The sequence below is a fragment of the Cariama cristata genome, unplaced genomic scaffold, assembly GCF_000690535.1.
Source record: "Cariama cristata isolate BGI_N322 unplaced genomic scaffold, ASM69053v1 scaffold39, whole genome shotgun sequence".
NCBI lineage: Eukaryota > Metazoa > Chordata > Aves > Cariamiformes > Cariamidae > Cariama > Cariama cristata.
In genome coordinates, this window is record NW_009637166.1 from 51,163 (window position 1) to 78,810 (window position 27,648).

The 27,648-nt window shown below is 38.8% G+C and overlaps 1 protein-coding gene across 1 annotated transcript in view; it reads right to left on the reverse strand.

Moving 5' to 3' along the window:
• Positions 1 to 27,252, reverse strand: part of CCDC60 (coiled-coil domain containing 60) — a gene marked incomplete at its 3' end in the record, with an annotated part of 68,960 nt that extends 41,708 nt beyond the window's left edge. The window contains exons 1-2 of the mRNA XM_009708165.1: positions 26,845 to 27,252; positions 1,222 to 1,305 (exon numbers count right to left, since the gene is read on the reverse strand). Of these exons, the coding sequence (XP_009706467.1) occupies positions 1,222 to 1,305; positions 26,845 to 27,252 (492 nt within the window). The remainder of the gene's footprint in view (positions 1 to 1,221; positions 1,306 to 26,844) is intronic.
• Between the last annotated feature and the right edge of the window lie 396 nt (positions 27,253 to 27,648).

Here is a 27,648-nt window from a genome sequence, read left to right on the forward strand (position 1 = left end):
CACAGCACATCTCACTTTTCGACTTTGTTAGCTTCCAACAAATCTGAGAGAGTTAGATAAAAAAGGAAATTAAATATTGTGTTGTGATAGGCGAGATATTACTGGATGCTGAAGCCAGGCTAACACTTGTGCTTTCTTTCTTAAAGAAAAACTTGAAAAATGAATTTAAAAAAATCATAAGTGTTAGTTAGTCAGTTTTCATATAGTTGCAATGTATCATCCTTTCTCTTTTGTTTACATTTTATTCTTCTCTTTTATAAAAAAAATTATGATCAAATCAGCTGCCTCACATTCAGTTTTGTTCTAAACAGAAAGGAGAAGGATCAGATTTTAAACAAGCTAACAAAGATGACACGTGACAAAAAATTAAATCTCTTTGCTGGATTGTCAAATAAAATTCAGGTAAATTGTTAAATGCATACAGAGAAATTAAAATCTGTTTTAGTTCCAACATTTTATTTCTATTTACAAGGCCTGAACTGCTTTGGGATAGATAGCCACAGACTACACTGTTGTATGACAGGCCTAAGTGCATACCAAATAGAACACAAACTTGGGTGGTCTTGGATGATTTAGATCAGACTCACCACAGTTAACTGTTCTGTGCTGACCAAAAAGTGGCATTTAAGTAAAATTATCTCCAGGTCTTTCAATATTTAAAATTGTAGGTTAAGGTCACACCAGGCAAAGGCTGAAAAACCAGGTATAGGCTAGATCTTCAACAACTGTTCATTTGTACAGCTCTACACAACACCCAAAGGAACAGCTCTTTTAAGCTTCAGGTTTTTGAGATCTAAGGATGTGCAATATTGACCTATGTACTTTAATAAAAACATGAATTTTTGAAATAAAAAGGCATTTTTAATGTATTAGCCATTTCTGTGCTAAACTGTAATATAGTTTAAAGGTCAGTCTTCTAGAATTGACACACAGAATAACCAACACAGCTAAACTGAATTTTCGGAACACTATTTTTACCAAATTACAATAGAACCCTACATCTCACTCAGTGATTTTTTTTTTTCTGATACCTTCAGGAAGAGTTTTACTAGATAAAACCTATGAAGTGTTCAGCAGTCAACAAAAGGCTGGTTCCTTCTGTACACATTAAGGCTTTAAACCTGAATTCAGCAAACAGATATCTGTATGAATAATGTAAAACATGGTCTTTGTTGCCTTCTTTAACTACATCTTGAATCAAAGCTTCACCTGCAGTCTCACCTCTGGATTAAAAGAGTACTTGTTAGTAGTAATCTCAGCCACTTCTTTGGGTGGTTTTTCCTGCACATCTTTTTTCACTGGTTCCTAAAAAATGAACAAAACCATGTAACCATATCTGAAGTACTGCTAGTCACCTGTACTGTAGCAGGTCATAATTTTCAAAATTAAGTGGTGCAAATAAAGTTTGATACAGAGATGCAAACTAAGGCAAAAATAATGGCTAGTCTATTGTAGGAAAACTTAAAATGTCACTAAGTAACTTTGGTGCACAAACAAATTCTCATATTACCTGCTGACAAGCTACTGTGTAAAATGCATACATGCTTTCTAAATTACCATGCTTAAATGCTTAGAAAACATAACTTTTCTCTTGGAAGACTGTTATATAGAATACTGTGTCTAACATAAAAAGAAAATCCAATTTCCAAAAGCAGGAATAGGAAATTACTTACCTGTAACTGTTCTTCCCTGAAGATACACACTGTGATAGACCACTGTTCTTGAGTCTGTGCTTTCCCCCACAAGGAAGGCACAGACTCATAAAAAGCCCTGAAGTCAAATACAAGCACACTTTTAGAACTCCTTCAACCATCAGTTTATTCAAGTGAAAAGATGACGTATTCCCTCCTATTTAAAAAAATTATATAGGTAGATGAACAAAAGACTTCAGATCACTCAGCAGTGTACGGTGCTCAGGCTAAAAAGATATGAAAACAGTAATTCCCTCCTGCACTAGTTTTAGATCAAAGAGCTCATTTATTGATTCCAAGCACAGCAAAGCTGCAGGCCCTAGCAAGTTGCATGCATGTAGTCAGGGTAGAGCCGATGTACAAAAAAGGCTGCACAGCAGACTGAGAGCGGCAGACGAAACGCTTGCTATGCTGTATAGCTTTTGCACAACAGAGCAAAGCCAAGAAATACTCCAGTATTTAAAAAAAAAATTAAGATCAGAGCATTTTGCTTGTTGGAATCTTGACTTGAGAAGGCACAAAATTCTTTCCAAATTTATGTTCCTATGTAACATTTCAGCAGAACAAAGGTTCAAAGTGTAAGGAACAGTATCTTCACCCACTGGAGAACTGTAAACACCAACGTTCTAATATAGTGACAGAGGCAGCCCACAAACGTGTAGAAAACTAGCTGGGGGAAAGCAAACCCAAACCCAGAAATGATACGAAGAGCACAGCAGCTGGAATGAAAAGAAGATTTACTGCAGCCAGAGTACAAAGATGAACTAAAGAAATATCAAAGAGAAGTTTGAAGGCTCTGCTGTTTCATACAATCGGGGTGCACTTGACCAAGACTGGTCAGCAGCAGAGGCAGACAGCAAAAAGACACTGCTCAGGAGCATGAGTCTTACAGAGGCAACGAATGGACTTTAGAGCCCACCTCAGTGATTGAGAAAGCCTCATTCACACACCGAACAAGGGAGGAATAATTTTACAGTCCGAGCAGGCAGCCGTACTTCACCAGTAGGAAATGCTAATCAGAGGAGATGACTGGGGATGAGCATGCATTCAGTATGAGGAGTCTGTTACACTGAACTTTAGGAAAAATAAAAATAAGTATTTGTCATTACATAAATTTAATAATTAATATTTGGTATATTATTCCAGAGATCAAAGATATTTATTTTAACTATTTGTAGTAAGAAGCAGATTCTGAAAACTAAATGTCTTTATCTGTGAAAACAGGCTTTCAAAAGTAGACTGGATTTTAGAAAGGCGTTGCCAAACAAAACCCTTTAACAAGAAAATTTCCAGCATAAGTAGTCCGAAATATTTCTATCTACATTCCTGTATATTTATGAACACAAATCATCTATCCAGAACATAAATAGTGCTAAAAGACAAATAATTATTTCCTCTGACTTAGCCTTCTAAATTTTAGGATACTCTTAAAGGTAGAAAGGTCCCAGATGGATGGAACAGAAGACTCTGTAGGTGAGACACCTCCAGAGAAGTAGTTCAGAAGCAGTTTGGTTTTAAAATTGGAAAAGTTTTCACATTTTGGGCAATATTTAACTTGTATCAGGGCGTACTTTTTTGAGAATACAATGAAAAATCCAAGAAATTCTAAGTATTTGGACATCATTCAATCTTCTTTCTCCTTTTCTGTTACTATTTCCATATGGCTATCTTCTCTACATTGCATGTCTATTTGTAATCTGTAATGCTAACCACCACAGCATCATCCCACAGTACAGTAAGCAACAAAACCAAAAACCGTAAACTTGAGTCAGTTTTATTATCATCATCTCTGCTACAGGAACAGCATGCAGTAGACTGACGCTGCTGGGACTTTTTTCTTTATTTTAATCACATGCATTGTCTGTATTTAAGAGAGAAAGCTAGAAGAAATCCGATTTGGACTTGGCACAGAAGCATCTTACACTCCACGAACAGCAGAATTTCCAGTCTGCTTTGCTCTTGACAGTTTGGGGTTTTTTGCAGAAGCAGCAAAATCCTGACAACAGCCAGGTACCGCTACTTTTACAGCTGGCACTACCTTGAATAATATGATTAAAACTAATTGAGAGTCTCTCAGAACAACTTACTAGTCAAGGGAAGGAAGAGTGGTAGAATGCAGCCCTAAGGTTTCAAGGGTCTGGAGCCAGTTAGCTGTGCTCATTTCAAGTGTCTAGTGCCACAGGGCACTGAAGAAGAGTTCGCAGGTGCAACATTTCCCTGCATCCTACCTCTGGCCAGCCAGCTCTGCCAGTTCACAAGGAAAGGAAAAAGAGCTGTGAACCTACCTAACCTTTGCACAGTTGTTCAGGGAGGGAGGGAGGTATCACATACACCACCCTCTCCACTCAGGCACCGATAATGTGATTCAATCAGCCTCATCACAGAAAACAGAAGGGAATAGATTCCTTTTCTACAACATTATCTTTCATTACAACATCATGTATTGAAAAGGTGCAATTTGAGCTTAAAAGGGTAACGCTACATGACTATAGAACAGTAGAACTCTCTCTTTTTAATTTGCAGTGCAGATATAAAAGACTGAGAAAACAATACTGGTATGTCTGATTTGTTAAACTCGACGATATATTATCATGACAATCACTGGAGTCTGGGAGCTGGGGATTTTTTTTAGTGTCTCCAACTTACGAAGACTTTCATCATAGTTCATCTAATTTGCTTTTAAGCCATCAAAGGGTCGGTTTCAGTGATCATTTCCCATTTTCATTATAGTGAAGTAACAAAATCTCATACAACTCCATATGTAAGAAACAGTAATTTAAAAAAAATCATAAAGTAATATATGAAAGATCATCTTAAAGTGAGATTACATGAGGAAATGACCCAAAAGTCTTCCATTAAAATGATTACGGTCATTTTTTCTTGAGATCATACCCAGCAGCTGTAGGTAAAACGAACTACAGGACTACCGCAGTAGGTGGAGCTCGATGCCACCCGATCGCCCGCGGACCTGCAGGCGACCCCTTTCCGTGCCATCGCAGGGGGCTAACGGCACACGGGAGGCCCCGAGATCTCGCTCACGGCCTGGGACAGCTCCTTGTGTGCCCGCTTCATCTTTAGAAAGAAAACTGAAGGCTCTTAAAGTATTTCTGGATGAACAAATTCTTTTGAATAGCTTGTTCCAGTTGAAAACCACAGCCTGCACGCTCTAAATTTTACCCTAACAATTCCCAAATACTTCCACTTTCTCTCCTAAATAGTTCTGGAGATTAAAAATGGTTCAACTCTGACAAATCTTTCCTTTTCTTAAACATTCTCTCCATTTCCCCACACCTGTTATCTTTACAGATGTCAATCTGTAAGTGCTGAGTATTTCCAACTTTCTTCTCCTAATGAGTTGGTGGTGTACATGCCAGCTATAGATGGAGATAAGCATGCTTTTAGGTTGTATATTTTAAATTTTTTTAAGCTGGTGAAAGAACCCGTTTCCTTTGTAATTCCTGAAGCTTCTTCATTCTGGGTAACTCATTAAGTTTAGATGTTATTGTCAAAAATAGCAGATTGACACACCTATTCCACTCTTCTTCCTTCTAATATATCATTTGAATAGGAGCATTATGATTACATTTGCAAACTGTGAATGTGTTTTGATGAAAATAAATCAGCACAGCCTCATCACAAGCCAACATTTAGTCATCCAAACGCAAGATCGACCTGGTGAAATATGTTTTTTATTTTTACAAAGATGTTTAGAAAGCTTTTGTGAAGCACTATATATAGAGATGACTACTGCTGTTCTGCAGGTGGGATTCTAAACAGTGAATTTTAAAGGCAGTATTCTAGCCAAGTACTCAGAGTTTGTGGGTTTTTTCCCCCCCATTTCTTCTTTTACTGCTGCTTCTCAATGCTGACCCATTCTGCCCTTTCACTAGAATGTGGGAACATGGAACAGACATCAGGACCAAAAGAGAATTTAATTAAACACAAGAGGCTCTGATGCAAAGGACTTCACTAAGAATATATTGCAGAAAATTAAGATTTCTTAAAGAGTAATGCTATTTTAGTGCTTCAGCTTAAACAACAAAAGCCACAACTAAATCTGCAGACATAAATATATATCAGCATCAAACCCAAGATAACTGATTCGCTAAGGCCGTGCTGTACCGTATCAATAATGCAAAGCACTCTGCAGCTGAGAATCCCTGTTGCCACAGGGAGCACTTGGTAAAAGCTATTGCAGCAGCTTCCATTCCGTGGTCTCTGGTCAGAAGGCAAAAGGGGCACTCACCCCACGGTTTTCCCATAGGTAGTTTTAATGAGGGAGGGAGCCCCGGTCCTGGTCCGTCCCTTCTGCACTCCAAAGAACACATTACTGTCAATACAGACATATCAGGAAAATGGAAGGAGACAGCTGAAAAGTGAGAGAAAGGTTGTCTGCTAGTGAAGGCATGAGAATGAAGTTTGGAATAAGTAGATTCAATTTCACCTCTGTCAGAAATTTCCTCTGACATGCTAAATAAAACATTTAACACCTTATCCCAGCTAGCAGAAACTTTTTTTTTACTACAATGAATTTTCATACAAGCTCCACAGCTCATTGTGTCTCTACTCCCTGTGTCTGAAATGGGAAAAATAACACTTCTCTTTTATTAAGATCTATGAAGTATTCAGATATTATAGTGATGGAAAGCCTATGTACAGAAAAACTTGTTTTCATAACAAAACCAGCTCAAATAGCTTGGTATTGTTTATTCCATCGATTTCCCTCCATTTTTCATATTCCTTGGGGAAATTCTTTTTATTTTCTTGTCTCCAAAGACTATTTACCTAATTCTGATAAGTTTGGTAAGTTTTGTAAAGTAATTGGATCAAATTAATCTCAGTTGTAACACCATTGTTGTTAGCGCATTTACCCTACCATTACTCTTAACCCCTTAAGCAACTACATTATTTGAGCTGATATGTTTATAGTCTCCATAAACACTTTTCATTAAGATGATTTGAAAGTTTTGGAATGTGTCCTTGGAAGTCAATGCAAATCAGCAAGCAAAAAAAATTATCACTTCTGTATGACATCTCTCTATACTGCTTATATTTCTGTCTTCTGTTTCTTTCATTTACGTGGTCTCTGGGCAACATGCCAGTAATTTAAGTATAGGCAACACTCCCAGCCCTTTATTCACATTTTTGGTTGCATACTGGCAATGATGCTATTATTCAGCCTTAGCTAATGTTTCCTCTGTTGAAGTCAGAATTACAAATGTTCTCACCAAAAAATCCATTCTACTAGGAATGAATGTAATCTGTGTTAAACCAAAAAAAGAAAAACCTTTTGCACCACAGTAGTGCTCACTTCCTTCTTGCCTTTAGCAGAGTTTAAAATAGGTTACAAAAGTGCTGAAAAGAATCCTTTAGGCACAAAGGGCACCCAGAAAGCAGAAACATCCATAAACATCTCTAAGAAAATTAATTGCTTACTTCTGCTAGCCTAACACAGGATTTCTTATTGGAATGCTATGCTAAAAACATGAAAGTTCATGAACCAAGGCAGGAGTACCTAATAAAATTATCAGATCGATATCTGCTACAGCACAGAGTCTCTATTCAATCCAAAAGCAACACACAAAAAGAACATACTATTCTGTTTTATTTCATAGTGAGAACAAAGTTAATTTGAGAAGGAACTGGGGGAAGGCACAGCTGGAGAGCAGAGTTACCAGCCTCAGGAAATTCAAGGAAATGTAATTGAGAACAAATTATCTCTTTAATTACTTTTGACCAAATCAATAAAAACCATGGAATAAAAAGCATGATGACTGCCACCTGGTAGAGGACAAAGAACAGCAAAGTTGAAAATTACCACAAAACTAAAACACAGCAGTGTTAAGAACAATCAAACCACTTCTCTTACAGAAGAGGGAAAAAAAAGAAAGCAAGGGATGTTAGTTCAATAAACAAGCAGTTCATGCAGAACTTAATGCTTCTTTTTGGCCACTGCTCACTGTTCTCAGCTGTGAAGACTGTTAACACTTTACTATGTTGTTTAAATTTTAAGTTGTCCTGTCATTACTCAGGGATCAGAAAAAAAAACCCCAAAACCCAAGATCTCCCATTTCCTTCTGAACTTCTGTGATTTCTCCCATGCTGGCTTTTATTTACTAAACACCAATGTCAGAATTATTATTTAAGGCACAGCACTTATTCTTGTCAGTGTGTTAGTAAACCAGAGCAAGATCATACCTTCCCTTTGGCTTCATTCCCAGATATGAGTAGTAATACTCACACCTGGAGGTCACAACTGTGTAGCCTAGCACAGCTGGCTCTGAGTGTGATGGATGGGACATAGTCTTCTGGCTAGGCAGAGATGGAGGGACTACAGGGCTACAACAGCATCCAGTAGCAGTGAAGACTCTAAAGCCTATCTATCTGTAATACTTACACAGTCCCCGTTACTACAGTAGTTTAGCAATTTACCACCTTTAAGACATTAATCCTCACAACATTCTTGTCAAGTAGGAGTGTGGTATTATCCTCTTTGTATATATGAGGAATGAAGGTAGAACAAGATAAGTGACTTGTCCCTGGTCACATACAAGATGTACACAAAGAGCAGGGTATTGAAAGCAGGTCTGTGAAGCCAAAAGCTTGCATCTTAGATCTCCTCCCACAGCCTGACTGAATCATACAGCATTTGTTACTGTCACTGAAGAACGTGAAAAGAGACAAATTTCTGAACCTCCTCCTTTCTCCTCAACTGTGTTTTAGTTTAACATTCCACAACTGTTCTTTATGTGGATTCTGAGCACTGAACTTAAAAGTGGATTTCACATGTGCTGTTGACACCTTGCCTTCTGCTTTTTCCCCTCTGTCTTACCGCAACTCCTTATGGACCTTAAGATCTTCAGAGTTTCAAAGAGTTCCTTTAAAAGTCTTGGCATTTATACGTGAGCAGGACAATCTGTTTATTTTATGGGCTGAGTAAAAGAAATATCACTCTGATGTGACCTTTGCTTGGATTTGTTCTTGGAGAGAAGCAGAGTGGCTATTTTCCATCTCCGGAATTCCGCATCTAGATTCATAGCAAATATGCCGAGATGACTGGCTCAACTGACCTGTTAGCAAACTCTTCACAAGGTGTCTGACAGTGATCATCTGCTTTATCCTGCTTCACAGCAGAGCTGGTTTAGCTTGAGATGAAATCCTTCTGCTAATAGTAACTAAATTTCACAGCACCAAGGAAGTAGCATCAAGGTGGCCTGTAGCTAATCACTAATTTTTCTAGGATGTTCTTCTGCTTCTTTCTCATAGGTCCTTGTAGTCAGGAGTTACTTCAGCTGGCAATGGCAAAGGACTGCAAAATGCTAAACCGGCTCAGGAGCCTGAGACAAAGTATACTCATCAAGGTAGCCTGTAGCTAATCAGTAATTTTTCTAGGATGTTCTGCTTCTTTCTCATAGGTCCTTGTAGTCAGGAGTTACTTCAGCTGGCGATGGCAAAGGACTGCAAAATGCTAAACCGGCTCAGGAGCCTGAGACAAAGTATACTACTGTGTAAGTAGCAATCTTCACACTACCCTGTGCTGTCTGAATAGCTTAAATAAATGTTTCACAGAAGTACAATTAGAATTAGCAAAAGTAGAGGCCTTAAATACGAATAGTCAAAAAAGGTAAAGAAATTAGGCAGTTTAGGAAGATGGCAATATCTTACCGAGATTTAAATAGTAACCTGTCTTTTTGAGATACACACTTTCCCCAGGACTAATTCCTTCTTCCTCTCCTGTCCAGCTTATACCTTAAACTCATGCATAGATTAAGTGCTTCACAGGGGGTAGTATGTCATTCCAGCCCCACTGACGCCTATTACGTGTGACCTCTACACAACAGACAGAAAAGACAAGATGGTGATGAAGGATCAATCCAACCAATGGAGCGCCTTTGTTTTCCAAAACAAGCCACATTAGCTGGAATTTCAAAATTACTGAAAATTCAATATTACAACACAATTTTTCCCCCCAGGAATATATGTCTTTTAGTTTTTGAATAGGTCTTATTAAAGCGCAGACATGCCTAAAGATTTATTTACTTTTTCAGTGGAACAGAGCTGACTTCTACTAAAAGTACCAACATTGGCCCAGGAAAAAAAAAAATAAAAAAATTCTCAGAGAGATGAGCTACTTCCTATTTCACTGTCAGACCTACAATGGAAAAAAATTTCAAGTGACAACATAATGCAGACAATGCAGTGAGATACGCTATATAGCCCAAGGTAAAAGAAGCTGGCTTTGGAGTCCTTTTTCTTGGAAGCTGCTGTAGCCAACTTAGTGAATAGATGGACCAAAACCATTATCATCCTTGCATCCATTCCCACAGAAATGCATTCTCTGAGATGTCCTGGCAGCAAACACACACCACTCTTACTGGGTTTGTTGATATATAGAAAATCTTATCCTGCAAAGACTGTTAAGCAAGCATTTTTCATAAGATCTAAAATAATTTTAAATGCCAGCAAAGAAAAACACATTAAAAATACAAGATGACAGGCTTCCTGGCACAATTTGCTCAAACAACAGCTGGCCAAGTATGCCAGACTCACAGGAAAGAATGAGCAGGCTATGCTTTCTAAAGAACATTCTGTCAAACAAACTAGATCTCACTCACTTGATCTTAAGAAAGAAAAAGTCTTTTTAGTTGGCATGGGGACAGGAAAACTATTGGTAGAATGAACAACTAATTATGGTTAAATTCACCTCTGGAAGGAACTGGGGATGCATAAGCAAGCCCAGCTTTGCCTTGTAAACAGAACACACAGCGGATCAGTCCCAAGAACTTCTATCTCAGGCTCTGAGATTCTTTTAGAAAGCCTCCCTCATGGAAGAAAGTCAAGTTCAAAACTATCAGCTTTACGTGGGTGATTTTGCTTAACTGATATCCCAGAACACCTGACAGCTTATGTTAGTAAGGTTTATTAGAATTCATTGCATCCACCTGTATTTGAGTTTAAAAAAAAAAAAAAAGGAGAAAGGGTTTTGAGATTTTTTTCTTGGTACTTAGAGTCAAATTACTGGATGTTAAGTTCCTAATTACTTGAGCTAGCTTTGTGTCTACTCAGCACTTATTCTAGAATGTCTCAAGCTGATGAGGTATACTTATTTTTTCCCCACATAGACGAAGTCAGTCAAAGTCTGAAAGGCATCTGATGCGAACAATGATTTGTTAGAAGCCTCACAGTGGGCTAAGCTCTGGTCTCTAGGCAGCCAGACCCAGAAGTGGTTCATGCCCTGCATAAAAAAACAAGGTGATTTTCAGAAACAGTTCTTAAAGAGGATGGGCAGGATCAATGGAGGCCGGGAACAGCAATGCCATGGAAAACCACACGTTTATTGGACTAAATGTCTTGGCTTCCAGAGCTCTATGATACTGGTTCTTCGCAGAGAACATCTGCAAGACAACAAACCTTAGAGTCAAACAAACATTTATTTTGATACCAGGTACTAAAGTGGTACAAAATGCATGAATACATTTCCATGATTAAAACTGATTATTCTCAGATGACAGTAGAATAAGTTTAGGTGCTTGTGCATGGGCAACTGAAGAGCTAGAACTGTGATAACCAGACGTGTAAAACACTATAATTTATTGTCATTTCAGATTACATGACCCTATTTGCTTGCAAGGAATATGCTATAATGTGTTTTACCATGATTCTTCTCTAAAGAAAAGCTGTGAATAACCAGAACGGCCATGCTGACTTTTGCTTGTATTTTTATACTCACAGGACACAAAAAATAAGCCAATAATCATCTCTATCCTAGGCTTTACTTTGACTTTGGCATAGTAAAAAAATGGACATTACCGAACCACTTTCATAGTAAAACTTCAAAAGGTCTCTTAGTAATGACCCTTCCTCCTGTGATGAAGGCTGAGGGTTTCCTATTCAGGATTGTGCAGAAGAGATCCATCTTGGACTTCTGCGATTATAGATCACTTGATTTACTCAGAACCAAGCTAAGAAGCACTCAGTCACATCAACACACATAACTTACCAAACTCCTGTTGCAGCAGACAATTTATTTGGCCCACATACCTAGTTATTAAGAAGCTATACAGTCTAGCATAGTCTTAATCAGTGTGAAAGACTGTACTTAATTTAAAGGTCTGAGAAGCCTTAGGGATATGTCAAGAATCTAATTTCTGGACAATCCACATGGATAGTCTAGAATTAGCCGTGGGACTATGACACATTCTTGTGAAACAGCAGTGTCCTAGGCTTAGGAAAAACGCTTAAGCTAATGTGTTCTGTATCATAGCTCTGTTTTTTGCTGAGTAGTGTCTAAGCCTCACGTAACAGAAGCCTGAAGGTGTTGGAAAGGCTGGACAGCGGTATTGCGATTGGAGAAGAAAATGTTGAATGTAAGAAGCCTGAACTTATTAGAGCAATTGTTTCACTTGTATCTTCCCAGCTCACTAGTGGCATTCTAAATTATTCTGGGATCACAGTGACTCATGTTTCTGTGGAAGAAAATAATGGAAAGGCAACACTAATAGAAAGCTCAGCTGATTAAACATCACTTCCTCCCATCTACGGCTTTCGTAAGAAAACTTGTGTGGAGGAGAGCTGTGCTAACAGATTGCTTTTCAAGTAAGATATCTAAATGAATTATTATGCAGACCAAATAGTTATCAAAACTAACCACTTTTTTCCAAAGTGGTAGCTGTTATCTATAGATCTCGAGCTTTTGGCAAACAAATATTACATCCAGTTCAGGAAGTGGGGAGGAAGGGAAGAAGTTTTTTTCCAAAGACAGCTAAGACTTGGTGATTAGGAAAAACAACTTTCTGCAAAGAAATGTTAGAGAAGTTTAGTGACAATAATTCTCTTCCATCATCACGGCATTTTAAAGCATTTTTAAAAGGATGCAGAGTTTTCTAGCTGCATTGAGATACATAATATCCTAATGCACAAAATACTGCTACAGATTCTCTCCTCTAAGACAGATTAATCAGAATCTCTAAGCAGACTGGCAAATACCAAATTTTGTTTGGTGTTTCTCTGCATGCAGTGATATACCTAAGGTCAGAACATAATCTTCCATATGCAGTAGCTAGACAATGAGAATAATATATAGGATATAATATAGTAGGATCATTATGGAATTTATCCATCATTTTTTCAAATTATGTTTTGTCTTTCAAAATTTAAACTTCTACATTTATCTTGCACACTGTCTAATCTTTCAGATATTCTAAATCATATTTTAAAAACTCAGATGACTGAGTTTGTATAATGAGAAATTTAATGACCTGTAAAATGAACAGAGTGCATCTGCCAGCCCTAAAAAAGTCATTTTTTTTACCACATGCACGTCACAATATCGGTCTGACAGTTCCATTGTTATTTTTCCAGCCAGTTACTCCTGTTGCTTCCCTAAAACAAACATGCATTTTTGGAGGTGAGTTGAAGACAAATATTATTAAAATGCTTAAATATTTCTTTAATTTTTTTCCAACATCACTTTATACAGAATAAACAAAGAGTATATAATGGTTGCTATATAAATGCACATTCTCCCCAGGTAAACTGACAATACAGAGTTTACAAACAAAAAGATAAACAAATTCTGAATCACTGTTTAATTTCACTCAAGCATATTTTTGTCAAAGGGTCAAATTCTCTGCTGCAATAAAGAAGCTAGCTGAATCCATATTTTGACAGGGATGAATACGGTCCATACTGCAACAGCGGAATGAATGTATATCCACAGACTGGCTGGCACCAACTTCATCCATAATAAACATGAAACAGATGAACACGTCAAAAAAAGGGTCTTAGTGGCTATGTTTTATGCAAGATTACAGAGTATCGTTTAATCCAGAGACAAAGTTCAAAGCACCCTTTGTATCTATACCAAGGTCCTAGCAAACAGCTCTGCATAGGTTTTATATGTAACACACCGAACTAAAAAGGCCCTCTCTTTATTATCTGTTTGTAAAATATACTAAAACTTAAGGATGCACACACACCCCCCCCCCCATGCTTGTACCCAGTGTAGGCTGGATCATCAGATTGAGTTAGCATTCTGGCATCGATTTGACCGGGTTATTTGCAAATAAAGCCCTATACCGTTTTGTCCGTGACTTAAAGTATTACTATTTAGGAACTACTCTACATTGTTGTAAAAGAAATTCAGTCCAAACTGCTAACATGTGACACAAATAAGGGAACAAGCCACAGCTAAACTGCCAAAACTTGACTTTCCGAAGGACAGCTATTTTCAGAAGCATTTTGTGATAGCTGTGCCAGCTGCACACACAGACTGCCTTGCATCTGTGGCCCATTCTCCTTAAGCACTGTCTTTGTTTTGATTTCCTATTTCGTATTCCATTAGTTTTAAGGCTGTATGTCATACTGCCATTAAATCACTGTTTTCAAGCAATAGTGTCTTCCAGCTGACCTCAGAGCAAAACAGCACAAAGCCTTACATTCAATCAATCTGCTGTTACGACCCATAGGTGCTGGAAAGCTTTACTCCAAAGCCTCTATCTTACACAGCTAACTTGCTCCGACTCACCAATTATTGCCATGCACCAATTCAGATCTTACATAGATAATATAAGTTAATACTAGTTTAGGAGAACAGCTGAAAGTGAAATACCTGAAGGAAAAAACACTTAGACACACAATATTTTACCAAAAATGGCTTTCTTAAAAGGGAAGAATTCGAACATTTCTGATGAGCTAATGGAAATACTAAAGCGACTGTCTGGAAAAGGTTTGTTGTTTGTGGTTTGTTTTGGTTTTTTTTTTAATGTTTTCATCTGCTTTCACTAAAAGATGAAGTGAGCTCACTGTCGGCAAGAGTGATTTCTGACTGTCAGACAGTAAATTTGAATGGATTCTGTGTTGCTGAGCTTTTAGAAAAAGTCAGAAAAAGAATAAAAATAAAGCTTTCCTCTCATGAACCTAGATAGGGATCACTAGGATCCTGCCAAGGTTTAACTTCTCATTTTTCATGGATTAACATCATTGTTTATAGTTCAGGCTGTTGCATAGTGACACAAGCTCTAAACAGGGTGACAAGAAACAAACCCAACCAAACAAATAACAATTCCAAGACATAGCAATGACTCTGATGGGAGTTTTAAATGAGCTTATTTTACAGAAATCCACCTATAAGCTTCACCAACAATGGCAGCATTTGTTGAGGCAGAGCTTGCGGGTGAAGTGCCCGAGAACCCTCCAGCGATGGTACAGCTGTCTGCACAGAGGAGTCAGCTCCCTGAACTGTAATGAGCAATTTGTCTCACAGCTTTGATCCACTGTCAGTTTAGCTGACACTGACTCCAGGAATTAATTTCTAACATTTCATGGTAACCTAATTAAAAAAAAATTGAGCAGTGTGTGGTACATATCTGTAGATAACCTACCACCTGCTGCAGGTGTTAACAGAAAAGTTAAATGTGTTTGTGTTATCGTGCAAAGGCTTTCAATTTCTTCAGTGCACAAATACTTAACCCTAAAGTATCAACAATGTAAAGCAGCATAAAGGACCGAATGTTTTAACCATATGCTCTAAAAGCCAATGCTGTGCTGGTCCTATGTATTTGAGAAGCTTCCTTAGAGAAAAGGCTTCCTTTGTACAACTGGAGAGATCCTTTATTTGAACAATCTGCCCACTCTGGGAAACAGGTTCAGAACTAGAGGGAGATCAGTTTCAAGTTTTTAAAACCATCACAATGGAATTGGACTAGAGTATGTTTGAGTGGGTTTTAATTACAAGACAATTGTTATAGATTTTCAATTATTTCGTCAGTGTAATAAACGCACTGTATGAAAGTCAAATATTTCCAGCTCTGGCATAACTGATCAACACTAAATAGAGCAGTAAATATCAGCTTTAGAAAACATTTAGGAAGGGAACATAAACTCTCTTTAAATGCAGTCCTACTGTTACGCTGTCATTATGCTGCAGATGGATCAATATCCATCTATTTCAGTCCGTTCTGGGCAAAAATCTTTGTCATTAGCAAATGGCCACTATGTTCTGGCTTAAGGTTGTCACACTTGACCACTGAACTGATAGCACTCACACCATTCTTCACCAGCCAGCCAATGAACCTGTCAATACCCTTACCCCTGCAAGAAAGTACTAGTCCTAACAGTTACCAACGACCAGACTTCCAGACCATTACTATTTCCTAATTTCCTATTCCCCTGTACTCGGGCACGTGTCTGGCAGTAGCTTATGCGACAGGAGGGGAATTTTGCTGCTGGGCTCTCGTGTGTGATTTTTAGTGGGGAATGTTTCGCATGTAGGCTCCACAAGATAATATTCACTACCTGCAGCATTGTGTCACAGCCTCTCTGGCATATCCAACACAGTTGATTTGCAGACCACAGATCAAGATGACCAGTAGCACCTGGCAGTTGGGGTCAGACTACCACAAATACACAAGGTATCAGTCTAGTCATGGGGGTATTCAACCATATGTATAAGTCTTATTCTAAAACTGTCTAAAACTTTCTGCCACTAACTCTCCAGTGAAAAAGAATGTTTGTCCTTTATTTTTAAGCCATAGTTATGAGATAACTTCATTTATTCTTAAAATAAATAGCTCCCCAAACAGCAGGGCAAACAATTAGCTATGAGGATCAGTTGTTATCTAATAAAGCTGTAAGACTCCTCTACCTGAACCAGGAGCTCACAGATTCAAGAGATACAAGCAGTTAAATGACGACTCTGAGGAGAGGGGGAGGAATGAACTCAGACAGAACAGGGTTCAAAAAAAATCACAGGGTTCCTGAAGCACTGAGAGAGAAATGGTGACACACAGTGGGACCAAATGATGCCACCTGGACAGATCAGGATCCTCAGTATGAAAGACAAATGAGGCTATCTGATCACTGAGAACCATTTTTGTACCTGCAGGAGAGAAATGAAGCGCTGCGGCCAAAACTGTTGAAGTAAATAGATCTCAGACTGAAGTACTACAGTCCAAGGACTGCTCTAACAGATGAAGAATGACATGATTTCACCCTCCTAGAAGTGCCACAGGCTTTAGCTTAAGGCCAAAGACACAGTAGAGCACACTCACAGTGACTAGGATTGACCAGAGGCTTGAGTGGGTTCTGTAATTTACTGCGACCTAACTTTAATTGCAGCAGAGAAAACATTACAAATAACCCTAACAGCTTTGCAGTCTCTTTATTTCAAACATACGGATTGTTATCTGGAGCCCAATGTAATACAGCCAGAATTTGCCTTTTATGAGTAAGGAAACTTACTAAAAAGTCAAAGTCATTCTTAAAAAGGTAAGATTTGTAACAGATGCAGTGTATGAATGGGCAATCACGAATTTAAATAGAACACAACAGCTTTATGGAGCATCTTTTGACCCTTAAATGAAACTCTGTAGATGTGTATGAACTTAAATGCTCACAGACCAAAATCTTGCCCTGTTTCACTTGAAAAAAACTGTGCCTTACTTCATGATCACTCCACTGAGGGGGATAAACAGGCATGTGGAATATCTGAGTGTTCCACACCAATAAGGACTGTGGAATCTCTCTTTTGTAGCTGTTAGATTAACAGAGAGGACACATAAACCTTTTAGTAGTAAGTCATTGAGGAATTAAGTTAAAACCTCGCTCTTAATACACCAGAAAACCAGGTTCCAGGCTACAGTCCAGGTTACAATACCCCAATGTCACAGCCTAGTTTTCACCAATAACACAACGCAACTCCTTTTTCAAAATGAATGGAATTCGAAATAACATTATACCTCTGTTTCCCATACCCTGCTTCTGAGCTCTTAAAGAGTGACAGTTATATAGCTGCCTAATTAACTTGACTATTGTCCCCTAAAAATACTCTCTAGCTCAGCTCTCCTTCTGTGCAAATAGCATAACATTAATTTAATGGAAAGGTCATATTATACTACAAGGAACATAGTGACATTCCATTATGTCCTTCTCTCCCTGCTTACAGTGTGTCCCCCCCCCCCTTGCTGTTGTGCATTCAACACTTTTTCTATAGGCATTTCATAAATAATGAGAAGCTACTCTAGCCATGGGAAGTGCTGCCTTCCACTGCTTGCAATTTAAGACACATCATTCTGCAGTCTCAAGGAAAGTAAAACGCCACCGATCTGATTTTACAGAAATGGTTCTTCCCTCTGCAAGCCAAAAATCAAGCTTTAATTGTTACACTTTTTCCCTCTCACTGCAGAATACTTTCATTCACTTTGCCTGCATGAAGAAATACTCCAATTTAAGAACAGGTTTCAAAGTTCTTGCATTCAGATCAACTTACCCTGAAACTGCTACTTTCTTTACCAGAAGGATAATTCCCCCTCTGCCATGCAGTGTTTGGGGGGAATTAACAAGGTGTCCTGGCTAAACCTCAACTTGCTTAAACTGCTGTCTGCTCACTCAAGCTCACCTCTCCTTTTCCAACTGGACACATTACTCTTCATCACTTTCTATCCTGAACTCTCAGGTAGTATTGCTCTGCTCTGTTGACCACAGTCAACCAGGGATGGCTGATACAACCTCTACATTCAGCCTGCAAAGTGCTTTTGACATCATTTGGGGTAAAACTGATCTATAAATAGAATATCCTTCCTAGAAGCGAGCACAACCCAACCTATCTACAAATCTAGTCCTGCATTTCTACATCAGTTCTGATTATATTCACATGAGAAAAAAGAAAAATCCCCACAATTGATCATGTTCCCCTGCCCCTAATTAAATACTTACCGCTTCCTACTAGTGATCACATACACAGAGAGGTTTCTAAGTCCCACGTATACAAAGAGCTCAGTTTTCCCTTACATTTCTGGTACACATACATTCATTCCTGGCATAACTCCACTGAACACGACATTAGAGAAATCCACCAGTGTCTGGTAAGATCAGCATTAACATTCCTTTGTGCTATCAGAGTGACACAAAGGAACGAGAAACTCATCCGTGAATTACAAAGAGTGTTAACCTTACCGTTCAGTGCAAGTTCTAAACTGATCATACCCATAAACAGTAACAACCGTTTATTTCTTACATTGCGCTTCTAGTCAAATATCAAAATGTTTTTTCCCATTCTGTCCCAAAAATAGCCATTTCACAAAATGTTTTCAGTTATCAAAAGTAATTTTTAACTGCCACACTGCAGCCAGGGGAGCGCCAGGTTCCTCAAATACAAGGAATACTCTATTTCTTTCATTATGTAACCTACAGAGATTTAGATGCACTATTTAAGAGAAGCAGGCATTAAACCTGATAAAAATCTAATGTTTTGAATATTCGCTGTAAAGTGTAACCTTTGTAACGCACTTCTCTCCTGCCCCAGGCATGATCAATTCCCAAACCTAGGTGAGCAATACCATTCGCTATAATGACAACTCAAGCTGTAATCACAGAAGTGTAATGCACCGTGACTGTACCAGCAGCCTGACATTTGGCAAGTTTACTAAAACCTTAATAACAATGCATTATTACATTTGATATGCTTCCTTTAATTCATTATGGAAGCAGCCGTTAGGAACAGAAATTGAACTTTTGGAATTGATTAGACTGTTTTGAACTTAATAGCATGGAGATTGTGTGGACCTTACCAGTTAGCTGCTGTTCCAGAGATACGTCAAACTAATTTAGCAATCATAAACCCTTTATTTTTATAGAAGATAACATTTTCACGTAGTTAGGCTCAGGTCAGGACTACCACCTAACATTTAATATTCGTGTTAGAAAGTAAAACTACCACTCAGTCTCATTTATATTACCATTTTTGTTTCACACTCTAAAAGACAAAGCAAGAACACCTGCAGGAAAAAACAAGAGCTGAGGATCAGAAAGTTCTTCACTCTAGTACCAGGTTTATACTTTCCATATGCAATTAGCTAATATAATTCACTTTTCTAAGTCACTTTCTCCAAAGGTACAAGAAAGGTAGCGATTGTCAGTCTCACAAGGCCATGAAGAAAAACATTTCAACAAAAGTCTCAGTACACGAGTGCTTAAGTGTTATGGTTAACAGTAATAAAACCAAGTACTTCAGCATTGAAGGACTGCTGGTCTTCTAAAATAGTCAAGACTAACAGACACATGACTACAGTGGCAGAGTAGATCACAGATAAGAATAAAAAATGAGATTCAGAAATTCTGCATCAACAACAGCTTCACTATGCATGTTAAACAATCTCAAATACATAGTTGGCAATGCTGTTATCCTCTTGTTAGAATTACTGCAATATGGTGTAATATTTCTATTTTGTCCATGGATATGTGCAAATAAGAATTTTACTTCCTCAAAAATGGTGACTGACATTTTTCAACTTTTTAGTAAGAGCTCTTAAAAATGGAACCCAAGTTAAAAGAAATATATCTATGGGTCAGGCTAACAAAGGGGAATGAGCTTAAATAATAAACCCAACAGTAGTCAGTGCACAGTCTCTAACAGCCTAATCTGATGTAACATTTGTTGAAGGAGGCAGAAAACTATCTACTATTGCAATTTAGTCGTACATCCAAATTTGATAAAATACGTGTAAAATGGAACTTTTCTTCTTATATAATTTGCTCTGTTCCGGTTCTGTCTATGATGACACCATTTCCTATGTAGGTCATACCTACATTCACAGCTTCTGTTTGTCTTTCATTCCACTCTTCCTTTTAGTACCACTCTCACATAACCAACTCGCTCCAGACCACTAGTCTAGATACCTAAAGCTATACCCTTTTCTATAATTCCATAGCCAAATTATCCACAGTCTGCTTATTCACCACTTTCTAATATGCCCTCAAACCTTACGCATTCAGGCTTACTAACATTTAATAATGTGTACATAAAAGCAGCAATATAATGGTACATTATCATTACATTGCAAATGTCTGGTGGGTCAATGCCTCCTTGGATGAGCGAGAAGGGTCACGAGAGAGAGAGATGCATACCATTAGGCTGTTAATTTCCAAACAACTTCTGAGCTTGTCTTCTGCAACAAGAAATGTATCTGTTACTATTTTTAAACACGAAAAGTAGTGTAGTGTTATGCTTGCTAAGTAAAGGCTACAGAAGATAGTTCTGTTTACTGGAAATCAACATTATCCATAAAACGTGTACAACCAGAGTTCCACTTGCTTGTTGCTAGCAGTGACCCTGGTGAAAGCTGGAAGCGTGCATCAGCTTTCACCATGGTAAGTGAAGCAAAAACATCACCTCAGACGGATAATGTGCACAAATTCTGTCCTGACTGATGATGACCATGCTGAGAGCTTGCACACCTAAGTTACCAACAGAGGTTATGGAGCTTGGAGGAAAAGCCGTTGGTATAACACCCACAGTTAGTTCCCCTCACACGCTGAACAGAACAGCTACTTCCCTGTACGTTCACTGCAGAAAGAAGAAAAAAAAACCACACACCTTAGCAGTTGTATCTGGTTAACACCAAAGGGGGAGGGGGAACCCAAACAAAAAAACCCACAACACCCTTTTACCTATTAAAAACAAGAAAAGGAGGCTAGAGAAGGTAAGCCAAAGAAAAACTATCTGCAAAATCCACCTATACTGATTAGGTACAAGAAATCTCCATGGAAACCGAAGTCAGGCATACCTGTATACCCATTGTACGGCAGGCTTTCAAACGGAAGCATCGCACACTGATGACAGTGTCTTTCAGACTTTCCTTAACGTACATTCAGCCAGGGCTCTCAAATGCATAAAACGATGCACCCTTTCATTTCCCTAACAAGCAGTAGAATCCTTCTTATGATATGACACTATGAACTCTGAAATTGTGATCACGGTGTCACTGTGCTTGCATCTGCTTTTTGTTTTACATGCTCTGTACTTAACATCATTAATATGTTTTGGCAATAGCAACGTGATAAACTGTAATCAATCGATAAAGGACTTTTCTTCCAGAACCTCTTTCTTTCTCTTCTGTCCTGGAAGATTTCTAGCATGTAGGCTTATGGCCAGCTGTAAACTGTTGTGGCTTTAGAAAGCAAGAACAAGCAAAAAGGAATTTCTTGACAGTTAGAAGTTTCCCATGTTAACTGTGTTGCACTGAAGCAAAAAGGAACTTCTTGACAGAAGTTTCCCATGTTAACTGTGTTGCACTCAAATTTATTTTGTTCATGATCTGCAACAGATAACCAAGATGATGCAAGCCATGACACAATCTATATAGCTATTGCAATGGAAAGGTACAGACAAATCTGGTTCTGCAGATGCTTTTGGTTTTCACACCGATTTTCATATGGGGGGCATGTACTGTGGTCATAGCTTAAAGAAAAATAACTTGAGCATAACATTGTGTTTCTCATCTTCATTCCCAATTTTTCATCAGAAATGCACAAGGACAAGCAAGATAAAGTTGGATCGCTGGGGAAGCTGAAAGCATGACTCTCATTGCTACAATCTCTTCTATATCCTCCCTTTTTCTTGCTTGTTCCCTTCATTCTGTCCAAAACACCAGCCCGTAGAAGCATTGTAATTCCTCAGCTGACAGGCTGTGATGACAAGCCTGGCAAAATGGTACAAACAGGAAAAAAAACCCAGCAACCTTAAATCAAATACGAATTAACCCTTGTAAACAAAGCACATCTCAAAATTCTCACTTTCATGCTGCCAATACGCATTTTTTAAATTGTTAAAGAGATACTCAAGTGTTTACCAAAAAAGACTTTGAGACCACTTCTAGCAAGCAGCAGAAAGATGTGGAAGGGTCCAATTTCACCAGCCAACAATCTACCAAAATACTCCCAGAGACATTTGAATCTGAACACCTCCATCAATGCTTTGGCACTTCCGAGTAACAGCCATCCCAGTGATAACTCACCCTTATATTCTACCTCATATAGCTAACACAGAAAAAAATACTGCAGAAAGTATTACTATTTTGTAACTTTTCACTTTCAAAGACAGTTGAGTAGTTAATGGAAAGAAATACTGTCCTATCCTCTTTCTCACTAGGATTTTGTTGCAATCTCACGTTCTTCAAACAGGAAGTTCCAAGGCATTTCTAAAGCCTCTTTTAAATCTATAATAAAAGTCGTTTGTTTTTGTGGGGTTTTTTTGTAAAAAAATGACTTAGGCATAGGACTTCTAGATGCAGGTGTGAGACAAGGGTTGATCAATGATCATATGCTGGTTACTCAATTTAGAAAGCTTTAGGAATGTCACCACACCAGTGTGGTCTGGCCTCACCAGTTTTTCCATTTTGGAGATAGTAGGAAGACAACCCATCACTAGTGTTTTCCTGCTCTTCCCAGAGCAATAAGGAATTACGACTGACGTTTGCATCAGAGATCTGGCAGGAAAAAGGTTCTTTGCATTACAAGTTCTGCCTTGAAATACATGTTTTTAGTCTTCTGGTTTTAAACTGGAAACCCTGACAGATCTTTAACTGCAGCAATTCCAAATAACATCAGTGTAATTTCCCTTGAAAGAAATTGCTCCGTTTTCTTCTCCAGTTTCGAGGTTAAAACCCTTCATTGCTGATGCTGCTGTCAATCTTATCTAGTGACCTATTTACCCAAAGCACAGAACTACAGAACAGAATTTTATGACAAGTACAGAGCAGGCTTTGACACTAATAATACTCAAGATTTTGTGGACTTGGATTGTTTTTTGGGGCTTGGTCAGAAAGGCCACCTTTCTTTCATGTAAGAAGTCAACAATCCACGTCAGAGGTTTTGCAAATGAATTAAGCGATTAAGGGAAAGAAGCTATATAAAAATGATAAAAGGTGACTAATGTAACCATGCACTGTTACATTAAGGAATAAGAAAGAGACCTTTAACACATTGCTCTGAACACTTAGGAAATAAAAAATACTGTCAGGATAGCTACATTCTTTGACTTTCAAAGAATCAGTGCTGTCTGCAATGCGCACCCGACCTTTAAGAGAGAGAGGAAAAAACCTCAAACCGAACAAAGGAATTTCCAGTTATCTGTAATGGAAGCTCAAGGTCTGTATCTCGTGGTATGGGTATGAACAGATATTAACACAATGCAGAACCAGGCAGCCCCACAGGGAGTCTGCTCCCCCACCCCCAGCAAGTTTTGAAAAGGCGAGAACCTGAAATCCATTGGGAAGATGCTTGGTGTAGCTGCTCCAGTTAAAATACACAGCCTGTACAACTTATCAGGATTCTTCTAGTAAAGACAATGGCAAGGAGCAGATAGCACATGTAGGAAGCCACCACATACAAAGCACATCTGAAAACACTGAGAGACTACTGGGGATAAAAGTTGAGGTAACTGGCAACCTAAAGCCATAAGGGTCACAAAATCCACATCATTGTGAAAGCTGGCCACTCAATTACGCTTGGATAGTACTGTACAGGCTGGGTAGCTGTGTTATGGTTGGGGTTTTTTTTGGTTGGTTAGGGTTTTTTTGGTGGGGTTTGGGCAAGGTTTGTTGTTTGGTTGCTTTTTTAAATACAAATGCTGCACTTCCTGAGCTTCCCCCATCCCTTGCTGGTGTTGCTAGTGGTTTGGACAGCGTTTATTTTGTTCCAGTGGGTTGCAGTGGAATGCAATTCTTCCCCTGCATCGGCCCAGCTTTACTTGGTGTTTTCACTGTAAGACAGATACCACATTCTCTGTGTGACTACAGAACAGCAGAGTTTCCAGTGCAACAGTGAGAACATTCAAATATCAAGCTCTACGTTTTCAGATACCTAATTTACTTAATAAAGAGACAAAAAGCATCCATGAACATACAGCTTTTCTGAATACATTTGTTGCCATGAAGTATATAAAAAGGCATCCTAAACATGCAACTATTACGAATAATATCCTATGCTCCATCACTTTGTATGGCCATCCCACCATACTTCTCAAATGTTTTTAGCTCTTAAAAACCTATTTTTTCAAAATAATATCAGTTTAGAAAGCACCATTTGCCAGCAGATATTAGCACACTCAAGTCTGTTGAATTCACAGGGCTTTTATCATCTTGTTGTTTACAAATTTTACTGTCATTCATCATTGCAAATCATCAGCTGTACTTGTGGCTGAACAAAACGCTGACTCAGAAGGCAGAGATGAGTGCAAATGCATTAATCGGAGATCATGATCTTTACTACCAGGAATGCTATGCTCTCAGACACCTATAATTAGACATATCTAGTATCTACAATCTTCTCAGTTATTCAAAATATTATGGGGACTGCTAGGTGTGGGTGGGAATGGGGTAAATAAAACATACAAGGCAAAAATACAGGCAATATAAAGTATCCTTAGAATTAGGCTACAGAAATACATTTCTGTTCTAGTATCTCTGAAAAATGCATACATAGATTTCTGCAGAGCACACTGGCAGCTTAAACAGACTTGGTGTGTGAGCAGTATGAAATCCCTGGGTCCTCCCCAGTTTGTGGTGATAGAGGGAATTAGAGGGCAGGACAGATTAATTGCCAGGAAAGTTGTGTTGTTTTTTTTTTTTTTCCAGTCTTTCAACTTAGTAACCATTACCTTTTAGGAAAAGGGGAAGAGAAAAATGGTTAGTCTGAGATTTTTCAAGACTATGTAGTGCTTTTAGCCATGCTCTCGACAAAAAGGAACAGCAGGCGTGACTACATCCCCTCCAATAGCTTCATGAATCTAAAGCATAAGCCACAACCACACATTTCGTGACCCACGTATAGTTTCTTTTCTGTATAAAATGCATACTTTTTATTTGGTCAAGTTAAGTAGCTGAGTTCCAACGGGGTTTCAGAGCACCCTTAAGGATCAAATCCTGACATCATTTTTCAGTACCAGAACAACCACCACCATCACAAATTAACCAATACTTTCAGGATTATCAGAATTTTAAATAAGAGTATATCTGCATTTGAAAAATCTTTAAAGCAACTTCTAATATTCAGAAGGAAAGACGTTTTAGAAGTTCAGGGCTGAAACAAGAACACTAGCAATACTTGCTGGATGTTGACTAATTTGCAGAAACAAGCCTCTGAATGAAGACAGCCAGCAAGATGCTGCTTTAGGTAGTATGTAAAATAAAGTGAATGCCACCCATTGTCTATTTAGAGCTTAAAACACTTGTTCTAAAACTTTAAGCTCCAAATGCAACACACACAATCAGAGCAGAAAATTAAGTAGTGGGCAGACAGAATCTTTTCTGCCTACCCTGAATAATAACCACACTGCTTCTGCTGCAGCTGTCAGAGACCATCCCTTGGGCATGCCATTAGAAAGCACACAGCAAGGCATAGGTTCAAAGTCATGAGACTGATGTTACAGACAGGCTGGAGAGACTTCACTCGGTTTCCACAAGACAAACTGCGCTCTGCACAAAACAGCACAGAAAAGTCAGAGACTTTCAGATTTCCTGGTGTGAGCCAACAGCATTGAGGAAAAGAAAACAAATGGCAGAACACTGTAAGCTCATCTCAAGCATTGGTGACAAAGTTCTTGTCCCTGTGGTTTAATGATTCAAGCTTGACTTAAAAGCAGCTTGAGACAGTCCAAGACCCATGAAGTTAGTGGGTACGCAGCACTAAGGAGACCAGGCAATAATAACCACACAATCAATCAAATGCTTACAGACACTCCTGGCTAATTCCTTTACACCTTACTGAAACCCAAATACAGACACAAAGTAAAATACAAAATAATTAATCCCCTACCTCCAAAGCTATCCCTACTTACGCAACTTGTATTATGAACACTTTACTTTTTATACCATTCTTATGCTCAACTTTTGAGCTTTTTACCCACCCCTCAACTGCCACCATTTATCATTCTTGCTTTTTAACTCATCCTTTACCCTCATGCCCTCAGTATGATTCCTCTCCTTGCATTTTCAAGACTTGTTGCCTTTCCCTGAGTATTTTGCCTTAAGTACATTCTCATTATCTCATGTTTTCCTTTCCATTCATTAGCCTGCTATTGCCTCCGCTCCATTTTAAGCGCTCTCATTAAAACCTTTACAGACCAGCTTCAAAAGCCAGTTCCCAAATCACAACATACAGATCAAAACAGTTCTGTTTTATTTATAAATGCTCTGTACCATCACCAAATATTATATCAGATTGTGATTATTCACAGGAAGGCATGGAATATTGTTTCAAACATTTCTTTAAACAGAAATAACTATTCCTGTTCCTGGAAACAGGGGCTTGCAATTTACTTATAAGAAAAGTCTCCCTGGTTTTCTATTTAGAGTGGAACTAGGAAAGCCAGGCCTACCTCTGCAAGCTGCCCCAAAGAGTAGAGGGTGAGTTTCTTCGGGTCTGTGTAGAGAATCTCTCCAAGCTCCTGATAAGGCTTCCCAGTGGGGGTGAAGAGTCCCTGAGTGAATTGCTCTTGCCTCCTACGGTAGTTTTCCCAGAACACTTGTTCTCTTGGAGGTTCACTGCTTCGGTAAATTGTTTTGCTTCTAGCCAAGACCTTTCCTTCCTTTTGAGCAAAGCCAGGCAAAGCCTGAATGCGCACAAAATCTCGAGGATTCAACACTTCAGTGTCTGCCAGCTCCTCGATTCTGCTGTTCTTAGGTGGATCTGGTACCACAGCTGCCTTGAGTCTGCCGCTCCTACGTGCGTTTGCTACCACAGGTGCCTCAACTCTGCAGTTTTTAGATGCATCTGGTACTAGCATTGTGCCAGAGCGGGAACCTTGGTGTCTTTACTCCCCAAGTTATTAAAAACTCTAGTTTCCCAGTCATGAAGACGCACACTTGCTGCCCAAACTCTGAAACAAGTCTTTTTAATTTTCTAAAGGGTAGCCCGGCAGAAGAATCTGCTGCTAACACACACTACGTGAGGTCTCATTACCCTCAGCAGCCCCTCAAACAATAGAAATCAATCCTGAGGGGCCAGGACACCTAAAACCTAACCAAGTCTCCTGGGGCACACCCAGAGCCAGAGCCCCTCCCTCTGAAGGGTTTCGTTACAAATAAAAACTTCCTTTATACCTATTTTTAACAACAGCACGGCCTCCCCTGCCCGCAGTCCTCACGCTGAGGGCCTCCCACCTCCCGAACTCAGGGGTCCG